At 43.1% G+C, this 12,782-nt stretch overlaps 1 protein-coding gene across 3 annotated transcripts in view; it reads right to left on the bottom strand.

Annotated features, from left to right (window-relative positions):
- Nucleotides 1-1,640: 1,640 nt before the first annotated feature.
- CFAP61 (cilia and flagella associated protein 61) overlaps nt 1,641-12,782 on the bottom strand; it is an 844,658-nt gene continuing 833,516 nt past the window's right edge. For all 3 annotated transcript variants that reach the window (XM_063918168.1, XM_063918169.1, XM_063918170.1), the window contains one exon: nt 1,641-2,021. In XM_063918168.1, coding sequence (XP_063774238.1) covers nt 1,821-2,021 — 201 coding nt within the window. In that variant the 3' untranslated portion in view covers nt 1,641-1,820. The remainder of the gene's footprint in view (nt 2,022-12,782) is intronic.

Raw genomic sequence — 12,782 nt, 5'->3', positions numbered from 1 at the left:
GACTAGCCCTGTGCTGGGCGTCCCACGCATGTCAGGGTGGCTGATCGTATTAATATATAACATTATAGATGTTCAATAGTACAATAGTATAGGCTGTAGCAAACATTTAAATAATATAAATAATTGGTCAGGAAATGGTTAAACATACCATAAATATAAAACCACAAACATAATAGAATCAGTACATCACTTTCTAAGCACACATTCACCCACCTCATGGTAAGGCTCCTGTCTCTTCTTCATGGCAGCTACTCTCTGGTCCAGTGCACTGATTGAGGACTCGGATCCACATACACAGGAAACATGGTAGAAGAAGCTGCTACCACTGAGCATGTGCAGTAGCTCTACTGTGTCCCTTAAACTGCATGATGAGGGTCCCCCCCCCCCCCCCCCCGTTTGCCTATGCTAGCATGAATGTGTCTGCGTGTATATGAGATAGGGAATATAGATTTCAAAAATTGTGAATTGCAATTGCGCTGGACAAAGTTATATTGCTGCCCCTGTAACAATAAAGGAGGCCTCACAGAACTCGTTACAATGATTCCTGAAAACAAAAAATAATTGTACAGATAGGCGCAACTGAACAACTGAACAACTTCTCTATAAATACATGTGATGCTTACTTTTTAATTGAAAAGTAAGCATCACATGCATTTATAGAGGAGAAGTTGTTCAGTTGTGCCTAAGGGAATATAGATTGTAAGCTCCACTGGGGCAGGTACTGATGTCATTTGCCAAATATTCTCTGTAAAGCGCCTCGGAATATGTGTGTGCTATATAAATAACTGGTAATACTAATAATGCACAAAATTCTTATAAAAATTGAACAAAAATTTTATAAAATGACCTTCAGGCTATGTGTATAAGGTGTACAGGCTTAGTTTTCCATATCCAAAATTCCTGAAATGCGGAATATTCCAAAATACAGATTTTTTTGAGTGCGACTTAGATAGTGACAACTTTGATTTCTGACGGCTATTGTACACAAACTGTGTTTACTGCACAAAAATATTGTATAAAGTTACTTTCAGGCTGTGTATAAGATGTATATGAATCATAAAACCATTCTGTATTTAGTCTTAAGTCCTACCCCATAGATATCTCATTATGGTATGCAAATATTCAAAAATACGGAAAAATCTGAAATCCCAAATATTTCTGTTATGGGATACTCAACCTGTATAATATTGTGAGAATACAATAACATTGTGTGTTGTTGTACAGAGAGGCCGCATGTGTTCTGTCCTTATGTATTGTATTAAATTTACAAGATCTTAAAACAAATTATGTATAAAATATATGTCTAGCATTGAATATATAAATATTTACTCATGATTATACATTTCATGCAATTAATCTGTATGTCTTTATTGCACAATTGTTGTAAACTAAAATAAATGTGGATGTGATTATAATCATTAATAAACAATACAAGAATGAAAAGCTCATGTGAGTACAAATTAGAATGTGCACCTGTTTCTTTAATCACATACATTAAATTCATGTCTAAATAAGACCATGTACTATGTTTTATTCATTTCATTTTCAAACAACTGCAATTCTAAGAAAATGGTTACTAGAATCATTCATACACATTTGTAACTCTGTTTATGATAAATAATGTGACAGGAAAAAAAAGGTACATTTTATTTTTATTTAAAAGTATGTGCAGTATCCTGGGCAGTGGAGAGTAGGCACCATCCCCCCCCTGCAGGACAGAATGTAGAATGCAGAGGGTAGAGCATCACTGGTGATAAATTATTCACTTGACCACTGGATATAGACCATAAAAAAAATCACATTTATTTAGTAGCATTTAACTAAATAATCCCAGGCCTAGCGAACATGGACAGGTGGTTGCTGTTGTAATTAAGGTAATTCATAATCCTCTTCTCAATATCCATTTGGTATCCATTTTGCTGAAGAATGCGCTTTAAATATTTTTGGGGATTTTCTGCAAGGTATAATTCATCATCTGTGACTTTATCTACTAGCTCCTTTATAGAAGGCTGATCACACACCTAGGAAAGGAAATGTATGCATTTATTGAAGAGCAAATAAATAGGACATTATTTTAAGTACTTTATATAAAATACCAGGGAAATTCCATTAAAACATGGACATAGAGCCTAAAAAGTCAACACAGGTACAAGATGTTGGTGTTATTAATCTGTTGAAATGCTCTATTTTGCTAATAGAGGAAGTAATCTTTAAACTATCTGTGTTCACTGACTGAAAACAATATTTTGGACAGGCTTTTATTTATTTGTATATAAAGCAATGAAAATATGTGTTTGATTCGATTATCATATAATACCTCAATATCAAGGTTAATATAGTGAAAATAAGCAATTTAATAGCCATAAATCATTCTCCACATGATGTGATTAAATGAAAACGTGCAACCTGACAGTTAATTCAGTTATAGGAAAAAGTACAACAATTTTATTATTTATTCAGATTTTGAGTTATCACTTTAAAATTCAGTCTTGATTTAAAGTTTACCAAAGTTTACCATGCTCATTACCCACTTGGTGATTCCGTTACCACAGCATGGTGATTCTGTTACTTTATTATCCATGTTACACAAATTGTCACAATTTTACCAAGTTTATGTAGCTGTATCCATACCCTCCAACTGTACATTCTTGGCCGGTACAGTACCGTTTTTTATGGTCTGTACCAGCCAAAAGGGTCCTTTTACTGATTTTCAGTGTCTCCCATTACTATGGAAGCCTATGGGAGCTCCGATAAGCCACACACCCTTTACCAGTGGCCACGCCCCCTTTCCAGTTTTGTACCGGTTTTCAGATGGGCAGTGTTGGAGGGTAGGTGTATCCCCAGGATGTCCCCATCTTGCAATACAATTGCGAGAATCTAGAGTTAATTCTGGAAGCTGAGTTTATCACTTTTGTGTACACACAGTGACAGGTCTCATGAATGGTGATTCCGTTACTGACTTTGAAAGTAGGCCGATTTATCAAGAATAACTTACACAAGATAGAGCTTAAGCTATTCTGACAGTATTTTACATGGGGTATATTGTGGACTGTTGGGTTAAGATGATGTGTTCACATTAGTGGTGGCAGTTGTATGAATAGAGGTTGATTCCGATACTGGTGGAATTGCCCATACAGTAAGTTCAAAGCAATGATGTAGAGCCAATGATATTGAGCCAAAATCTGCTACAGGGTGACGCTAGACTGCGAGACTGGAATTAGCTTGTGGCTACGCTGAGTGAACTGCCATTGTCAGCATGCCAGCTCCTCACTCATAGCACTGACTCGCTAGATGTGCCTTTGAGGAGTCAGGTCTACAAGGAATGATCTTACTGTCAAGATGTTTTAAATCTGACGTTAAAGGTATAAATTTGTATAAGAGCAAAACCCACAGCAAACAATCAGACTCTTGGTATCATTAGTCTATCTTGCACTAGACTAGTAAGTGATAATTCCTTATTGGTTGTTAAGGGTTCCTAGTCTGTCTAAGCTTGCTGCAATATAAAGAATGCATTCCGTCAGCAACTAGCACAATATCATGACCTCGAAACCAGTGTAATGTCCGACAACAATCCAAATAAATCGAATCATTATCACAGATTATATAAAATGGGAAGAAGATGACCAATGGACTGTATATGCAGTAACCCTATAGAACAGGAGACGGTGATTCACAATAACAGATACAATACTGATAATGAGTATTCTGATTCTGAAGAAAAGGTGTTGAAAACAATATTCCATTTATTGAATAGAAAGGAATACTATTTTGGCCTTAGAGAACACTGACAGTCCCTACAAAAGTTTATTTTTTTTATATATGCAACAAAGTTTTTTTGCATTGCACTTAGGGCCTAATTCAGACCTGATCGCTCGCTAGGGATTTTTTGCACTGCTGCGAACAGATAGTCGCCGCCCATAGGGGAGTGTATTTTTGCTTTGCAAGTGTGCGAACGCATGTGTAGCAGAGATGTACAAACAGATCTTGTGCAGTCTCTGAGTAGCCCAGGACTTACTCAGCTGCTGCGAACACTTCAGCCTGCCCTGGGACTGACGTCAGGAATCTTCCCTGCAAACGCTTGGACACGCCTGCGTTTTTCCAACCACGCCCAGAAAACGGTCAGTTGACACCCACAAACGGCTTCTTCCTGTCAATCTCCTTGCGATCGTTCGTGCGAATGGATTCTTCTCACAAACCCATCGCTGAGCGGCAATCCGCTTTGTGCCTGTGCGACGTGCCTGCACATTGCGGTGCATACGCATGCGCAGTTCTGACCTGATCGCAGCGCTGCAAAAAACGCTAGCGAGCGATCAGGTCTGAATTACCCCCTTAGTGAAGTATGATCTGCACCAGACAGTAAAAAGGAATGCTGCTTTCACCTCATGCTAATAATCACTTTGGCAAAATATTTGTGTGAAAATATTTTCTGTGCTATTAATGGTATAGGACAGTATTGATGGTAGTTTTCACTTAAAACTCTTATGGCATTTCATGTTGGATTTTATAAGAATAAACTTTATTAGCAACTATTGGGTCTATTCATGAAGCAGTGAAAACAGTGGAGAAAAGGACCAGTAGAGAAGTTGCCCATGGCAACCAGTCAGCTTTGAAGGAAGTCTTTATCAAGTACATTCTATAAAATGTAAGGGAGATGCTGATTGGGTGCCATTGGCAACTTCTCCAGTTGTCTGTTTCTCTACTCTTTTCACTGCTTCATTAATAAACCCCCATGTTTTCACACTCATCACAGATGTGGGGCCGGATGCAATGAAGAGTTGGCCGGAGGTGCTGGATCCTGGCTGAACTCTGGACTTTTTTTTAAAGCGGCAATCATTTACAAGGTATGGTTTTGATTTGTACATGATTGCCGCTTTAAAAAGAAACATACCAGTTGGGCCGGGAACCCGCAACTCTGGTCAACTCAGTCTTCATCACTGCACACGCAAAAAAATACACCAGGGGGCATATGTAATAGGGTCCGAGATTGCCAGGTGTGCGGGATGACAGCAAACTTGGAGATTTTTTAAGGCGGCAATTATTTACAAGACAAAACCATGCGTTGTAAATGATTGCCACTTTAATCAAAGCCTAGGATCGGCTGGCATCCCTCATATCCGGAAGACTCGGACCCTATTACATATGCCCCCAGGGCTTGTTTGATATGCAATAAAAACTTGTAAATGTAAATATATAAAGGCATGTATTCAAATAATAGAGGCATGGAGTGAGAGTTTAGCAGCAAGCTGAAAATGCTTAATTAAAAGTCAAAGCGGAAGAATTGGGCACCGTGTGGTAGGAAAGAGACGTCTGTGTACTGCCCTGGGGCTATGTTTAACATATCTGTGATAAAAAATAAAAGGAAACCTGTAATCTGCACAGTTGAGGAATAGATGGCGGATACTGGGACAGAAATTAATGTCTAAATGCATTAACGTTTTTGACATAATACAGAAAAAATGCTCATTTTAAGAGAGAGATTATGATTTGAGGATGGAAGGTGAAAAACTGAGGACACTGTGGATAGGGACAGATTTTGGAGAGGCCGCATCAATTAAATCTCTAATACAATGTTAGGCAATATACAGAAGAGATCAAGGATGACACAGGATCCAGGGTTTTATAATAGTGTAAAACCCATAAACTGTGACTCAAATTTCAATTCTTGCGCTACGTAACCATGTAATCACAAATGATTTATTATTCTGTGTGGACCCTCCATACATTTCATGGAACTTCAGCATAAATTTTACTGCATTTACTTTTTACTGTTGAGTTGACGCACAATAAAAACATCTAAATCTAATGAAATCACCAGAGAGAGGTAAATGAATCGTAAAAAAAGAAAGAAAAAAAAATATGTTGAGAAAATTGCATATGTTTTCGGCTGACTATAAAGTGCACGGTATTAAAAATAACGGCATTGTGCTGCTTATTATAAAGTACATCATTTTCTGCAGAAAAATAAATGGGATGATGCGGTCATCTCTGAGAGAGAGAGAGGGAGGGAGAGAGAGAGAGCGACAAACTGTTATTCATCTTTGTCCTGAGGACAGCAGTGGCCCAGCCCTGCATCACAAATGTGCATATTTGGGCTCACCGTCCCTCTAATAAAGGATGCTTGGCTGCTCTGTAAAAATGACTGTGTCTCTGGGGAGGCGGCAAGCTGAACATCAGTATTACTACCCAGAAGATGGTAATAGCTGGCTTCAGACATGAAGGCAGCTGGCTCAGCAGCTTCACAGCAGGAGTTAAATGTGTTTGGTGGCTGTGGCTATCTGAGAGGATTAGCTGAGGTTCTTGTATTTGCACATGGCACCTTCACTGCCACATTATCTAGTAGGAAGAACATTCCTGTCCTGTAATCACTCACTGGGCACAAAAGAATGGCACCTTTTAGTCAGGCTTCCCCCCCTCCATCCCCCACCCCCAACATGCTTATATTTGTTATGGCTTGTCAAAATTAATTAAGCTTAATCTCTCTTAAGTTATTAGTCATGTGTCATGAATAGTGATGTATTGGGAAGGATGATATGGTCGATAAGGGCAGTGATAAAGTGGGCATAGACAGTGAAGCCCCGTTTTAATATACTTACAAGTCTTGTGTCTTATATGACTTGTGAACACATCGGAATAAGTTGCCAGGATAGTTTTATTGACTATACCGAGTTCCGCATATGAAATTAGATGGCCACTCATTTTGAACAGTAATAATAAAGCACACGGGGTCCAGGGGATGAGATACTGTTAGGGTTCCACACTGCAAGAACTTCTGGGAATCTTAGGGAAACAGAAGCACAGCCTAGTAGTGTAATGATTCAGGGTAGTTTTGCCTCTGATTACTGGACCTCTATTCTAGCATCTATTCTAGAAAACATCAGTTCAATAAACAGAATGGATGGAAGCTGTGGGCATGTCTGTAATGAGGCAGCAAATTTTGGAATGAGCGGGAAAAAAAAGGTTGTAATGTAATAGGCCCTACACACATGCCGATATTCTGAAAGATATGAACGATCTCGTTCATAAATGAGCGAGAACTCGTTCATATCTTTCAGTGTGGAGACTCCAGCGATGAACGATGCGCGGCCCCGCGCTCGTTCATCGCTGATCTCCCGTCGGCTGTGCATGCAGGCCAATATGGACGATCTCGTCCATATTTGCCTGCACTTCAATGCAGCCGGGTGACGGGGGGAGTGAAGAAACTTCACTCCCCCCGTCACTGCCCCCCCGCCGCCGGGTTGCTCGTCGGCCGTATCGGCCGTCTGGCACCTCGGCGGCGCATCGCCGAGTGTGTAGGGCCCTTAAGAATTAAAGTTAGTGGGAAATTTACTTTAACTTGCATATGAGATATGAAGTTGGCAGTGTCTAAGCACCCCTCTGATGTAAGCCATTTTATGCACCTCTCTGTGGCAGACATTTTATGCACCCTCTGATATCAGTCATTTATTAGCTGACACAGTATTCATTCTCATGCGGTATATTTGTCTTAGTGAAGTTGCTAGTTCAATGTAATAGCCTGCGATATGCAGGCTTCGGCGTGATTCTGGCAGAGGATCCAACCTGGCTTTGCCTTTTAAATGATTGCCACTTTAAAATAATAGGCAGACTGGCTAAAATGACGCCTACTGTATGCCTGCATCTTGCCGGCTATAACATTTTCCTCTATATTCTCAATACAATGGTAGGCTACATTGTCATGACAAATCAGTTCTGTCTCTGTGAAGACTACATTCCCATGAAGCTCACAAAACACCAGTGTGCATAGGCAGCGACTCAGCAGAGCTCAATTTAAGTGTTCAATAAAAAAAACAAAAATTGGAGAAATGTTTTATACTGAAAACATATACTGTACGCAGTATTTCCCCTCTCTAATCAGATCTTTTATCACTGAGCATTAAAAAACAGCAGTTTGTGAGAGATATTTTGCTTTGTGTGTCTATTATTTTATGTAACTCTCTATGTTATACACGTCTGATCCATTAGTTGCTCTTGTGCATTACCCATGTTACAAGACCTCTCTGCAACAGGTAGCACAGGACCTGCTCAGACAATGAATCATGATGTGTGTTAGCTGTAATCTGCCGCCAGTGTTTCCAATTGCCTCCAATGACATATTTATGTTTTCACACTTGAAAACATTTGAGAAACCTTAATTGCTGCTAAAAGCCATACAGCTTTCCACTTAATGAGGTTGCCCATTTAGGAACCAGCACACGTAACACTATACTAATGACCCCTTCATTCTATTATGATGAATGACTGCAAAATAATTTTATTTTGCTATATTTTCATCCATTTTTGTCCATGTTATGGCCTGCTAATTGTAAAAGCAATGCTGGCTTATGCAATAGAGCTACTGGTAACATTTCCAAATAGGGAAGGGTTTTCACAAACTCATCAGTATGGAAAATATTTGCAGTGTAGTCAGGGCCGTAACTAAGATGGTGCGGACGGTGCTCGGCACACAGCGCATATGCTCGGTGGGCAGAGAACGTTTGCATCTGACTGCGATCGCTTATGTACTATGCACTGCCGCCAGCTGCAGCATTGCCCGCTGTAATGTTTGTAGCAGCACACCTTGCGCCTTCTCTGCCAAGCACTCCACTACGTACATTACAGTGGGCAGCGCCTGCAGCTGTCTCCTGTGTGCTCCGCCCCCTCGCGGATCCCCCATCTCCCGCAGTGTCTATTGGGACTGGGAGAGATGTCATGACATCTCTCACAACCCATTCCCTCAGTGCCTTGCGTCAAGCAGCCATGACGTCTGGACAGGCAGCAGAACTGGAGAGTGAGGACTGAGTGAGGGAAGCTTGATACTATAGTGCTATATGTGCCTTGTGGATGTAATGTATAAGGGGCATTGCTATGTGAGTGTAACGTATAAGGGGCATTGCTGTGTGGGCATAATGTGTAAGGGGCACTACTACTGCGGCATAATTTCATTTGGGGGTACTATTGTGTAATCACGCCCCTTCCCCATGAGTCCATTCTCTGTTTTTGGCACACGTACTCCCTTTGTAAAATATGGGGTGGGAGGACCAATGCACTTTCTGGCACAATGCACCAAAATCTCTAGTTATGGCACTGAGTATAGTTGTCATGATGAGGAGGGAAATTTACCCACACACAGAGGTCTTCCTGTCAGTCATCCTGTTACAATCAATTATATCTAGCAAATGTGTATGGATATGGATTAATAGGTCGACTATGAATGGTCAACATGCATTAAATCGACAGGTACAAAAGGTTCAAAAGGTCGACATGAAAATGGTTGACACATAAATGGCCGACATATGGGTTTTTTGTGACAAATCTTTTACTGTTAACTGACCACCATCAGTAGAAACTACAACCCTCGTGGGCTCGCTTTGCTCACGACACTTCGGGCTTGGTGGCTCGCCCCACTCGCCCCAGGTTGCTATTCCCAATAGTTGTTAACATGGACAGTAAATCAAGTAGATGTTGAAAAAAACATGTGTAAATCATTTATAACATGTTGATCATTTTTATGTCGACCTTTTGAGTCTGTTGACCTTAAGCATTGTCTACCTTTCATCTGTTGACCTTTTGTACCTGTCAACCAAATGCATGTCACCATATGGTATTGACATATTGACTGTCAACCTATACATTGCTGATCTATCATCCAGATTCCCTCTGTACAGAGAATCCTGTGAACAGTAGCTGTACTGCAAATATAAATACACAGTCAGGCAATAATTGGGGCAGCACGGACGGTGTAGTGGTTAGCATTACTGCCTCACAGCACTGAGGTCATGGGCTCAATTCCCACTATGGCTCTAACTGTGTGGAGTTTGTATATTTTCCCCGTACTTGCGTGGGTTTCCTCCGGGTACTCTGGTTTCCTCCCACAATCCAAAAATATATACTGGTAGGTTAACTGGATCCCAACAAAATTAACCCTAGCGTGACTATGTGTGCGTGTACATGTGGCAGAAAATACAGATTGTAAGCACCACTGGGGCAGGGACCAATGTGAAAGCCAAAATATTCTCTTTAAAGCGCTGCGGAATATGTGTGTGCTATATAAAAAAACTGGTAATAAATTCAGTATATATGGGTAATTTTATGTTTGGATCTTCGAATGCGCTTAGTAATTATTTGTAAAAGACAACGTATTTTAGGCATTTTAGCATCCTATATATACAAGATATTTTAGACTTAGTGATAGCTTTTCTTAAATGAGCAGAAACCAAATGGATTATGCTGCTGAATTTCACATACTTAAAATCAGTTCAAAGATGCCAAAGGTCAATGCTGAGGGATGCTCCCAAACAGTGATCAGTGGTTCAGGATGTCTAGCTATTTAGGGACTGATGCTGCGGCTATTGGCGGTCTCCTGTCTGTGCCTTTATGCAGCTACAGAGTCCTTTCCTTGTACATCTGTGCATCCGTATGTGCAATGACTGAGACACACCATCAGTCACGCCGTCGGAACTGCACCAGGCAGGTGCAGTTTCTCCATCTAAGTATGGTCTCCTATGTGAGCGTCTGTGTACACGGCCACTGTCACGCCCTGGGCACTCTCATAACTCGCCCATAGGACAGACCATCTCCATGTCTGAGCTAAGGCACCTTCCTGTCATGCACCTGCTACACTTTCTATACATCTGAAATCGCAACTTATGCACGGTGTGACTTAGACGCATGTGCAGACATCAGCAGTGCGTCCACCTCTGACTCAGGCACTCGCAGTGCGTCCACCTCTGACTCAGGCACTCGCAGTGCGTCCACCTCTGACTCAGGCACTCGCAGTGCGTCCACCTCTGACTCAGGCACTCGCAGTGCGTCCACCTCTGACTCAGGCACTCGCAGTGCGTCCACCTCTGACTCAGGCACTCGCAGTGCGTCCACCTCTGACTCAGGCACTCGCAGTGCGTCCACCTCTGACTCAGGCACTTAGGTGGTCATTTCGAGTTGTTCGCTCGCTAGCAGTTTTTAGTTTTTTAGCAGCCGTGCAAACGCTATGCCGCCTCCCACTGGTAATGTATTTTAGCTTAGCAGAATTGCGAACGAAAGGATCGCAGAGCGGCGGCATAATTTTTTTGTGCAATTTTAGAGTAGCTCAATACCTACTCAGCGCTTGCAATGACTTCAGACTGTTCAGTTCCTGTTTTGACGTCATGAACACGCCCTGTGTTCGCCCAGCCACGCCTGCGTTTTTCCAGGCACGCCTGCGTTTTTTCGAACACTCCGTGAAAACGGTCAGTTGACACCCAGAAACGCCCACTTCATGTCAATCACTCTGCGGCCAGCAGTGTGACTGAAAAGCTTCGCTAGACCTTGTGTGAAATGACATAGTTCGTTTTAAAATTACTGAGCGTGTGCGCATTGCGCCGCATACGCAGAAGTGCAGTTTTTTTGCCTCATCGCTGCACAGCGAACGAAAGCAGCTAGCGATCAACTTGGAATGACCACCCTAGTGCAGTGAAGAACACAAGAACAAAGAATAAGCAATCCCTTATGTGAAAGTAACAGGCAAAAGGCTGGAAGATTCCTTATCAGTGTGAGCTACATAACAGTGTGAGTGTGAGCCCAGTGTGAGCCCAGCTCATAGCATCTCTTTTAGGGACACATGAGATGGGACATTGTCAGGCCTCTTTACAATCTTTCAGGGTTTACCTGGCAATGTCTCTTCAGTCTTCTGGCTCTTGTTTTGTTAACAGAAGAGCAGAGTTGACGCCTTTTCTAAACACGTTCCTTATACCCCTTTTCCACTAGAGTAGCACGGGTCGCAGCCATGTCGCCTGACACGGCTGCGACCCGTGCTACAGCCCCCTGCAGACAGCGCTCACCAACCCGGCAATTGCCGGGTTGGTGACGCGCTAGTGACGCGGCAGGGGCGGCGCTGGGAGATCACATGATCTCCCAGCGCCGCCCTCCCTATGCACTGTGAATGGGAGCCGTGTCACCTCGACACGGCTCCCGTTCACACTAGACAGCTAGCCGGGTTGAACACGCGTTCAACCCGGCTAGCTACCAGGGTAGGATTCCTGGATCACTTGATCCGGGAATTTGCCGGGGGACCCGTTTCCACTAGGGAAAAAGACCCCACACATTTACCCGTGTTTTAAGGAGCTAGTGGAAAAGGGGTATTAGTCTTGTCGACTGGGAGTACAGCAGGGAATTGGGAGGGTGACCAGGCATTGCTGGCCCCTATCACCTCCCGGCATTGTAGCTGCCACTACTCATAACCCAATAGGCAATTATTATGCTCCTGTTTAGGCTCTTCCTGTGGAGGTGCACACTCTTGCACGTGTACTTTAGGGGGGTCATTCCGAGTTGATCGTAGCTGTGCTAAATTTAGCACAGCTACGATCGTAAACTTAGACATGCGGGGGGACGCCCAGTACAGGGCTAGTCCGCCCGCATGTCAGTGCCGCCCCCCGCACAAATACAAAAGCATTGCACAGAGGCGATGCCTTTGTATTTGAGGAGTAACTCCCAGCCAACGCAGCTCCTGCGGCTGGCCGGGAGTTACTCGTCGCTCCCGCTGGCCGCAGCGGCTGCGAGACACGCCACGCAGCCGCCGCGGCCCGCCTCCCGAATGGTCCGGCCAAGCCTGCGTTGGCCGGACCGCTCCCCCTAAACGGCGGCTTGACGCCGCCGTTCAGCCCCCTCCCGCCTAGCGACCGCCTCTGTCTCAGTGGCAATCGCTAGGTAACGACGGCTGCCATGCGCCAGCACACTGCGGCGCCGGTGCATGCGCAGTTCCGACCCGATCGCTGCGCTGCAACAAACTACAGCGAGCGATCGGGTCGGAA

This window comes from Pseudophryne corroboree, chromosome 4 (genome assembly GCF_028390025.1).
Source record: "Pseudophryne corroboree isolate aPseCor3 chromosome 4, aPseCor3.hap2, whole genome shotgun sequence".
NCBI classification, from domain to species: domain Eukaryota; kingdom Metazoa; phylum Chordata; class Amphibia; order Anura; family Myobatrachidae; genus Pseudophryne; species Pseudophryne corroboree.
The sequence above is the reverse complement of the archived record's forward strand: the minus strand, read 5'-3'. Positions and strand labels throughout refer to the sequence as shown.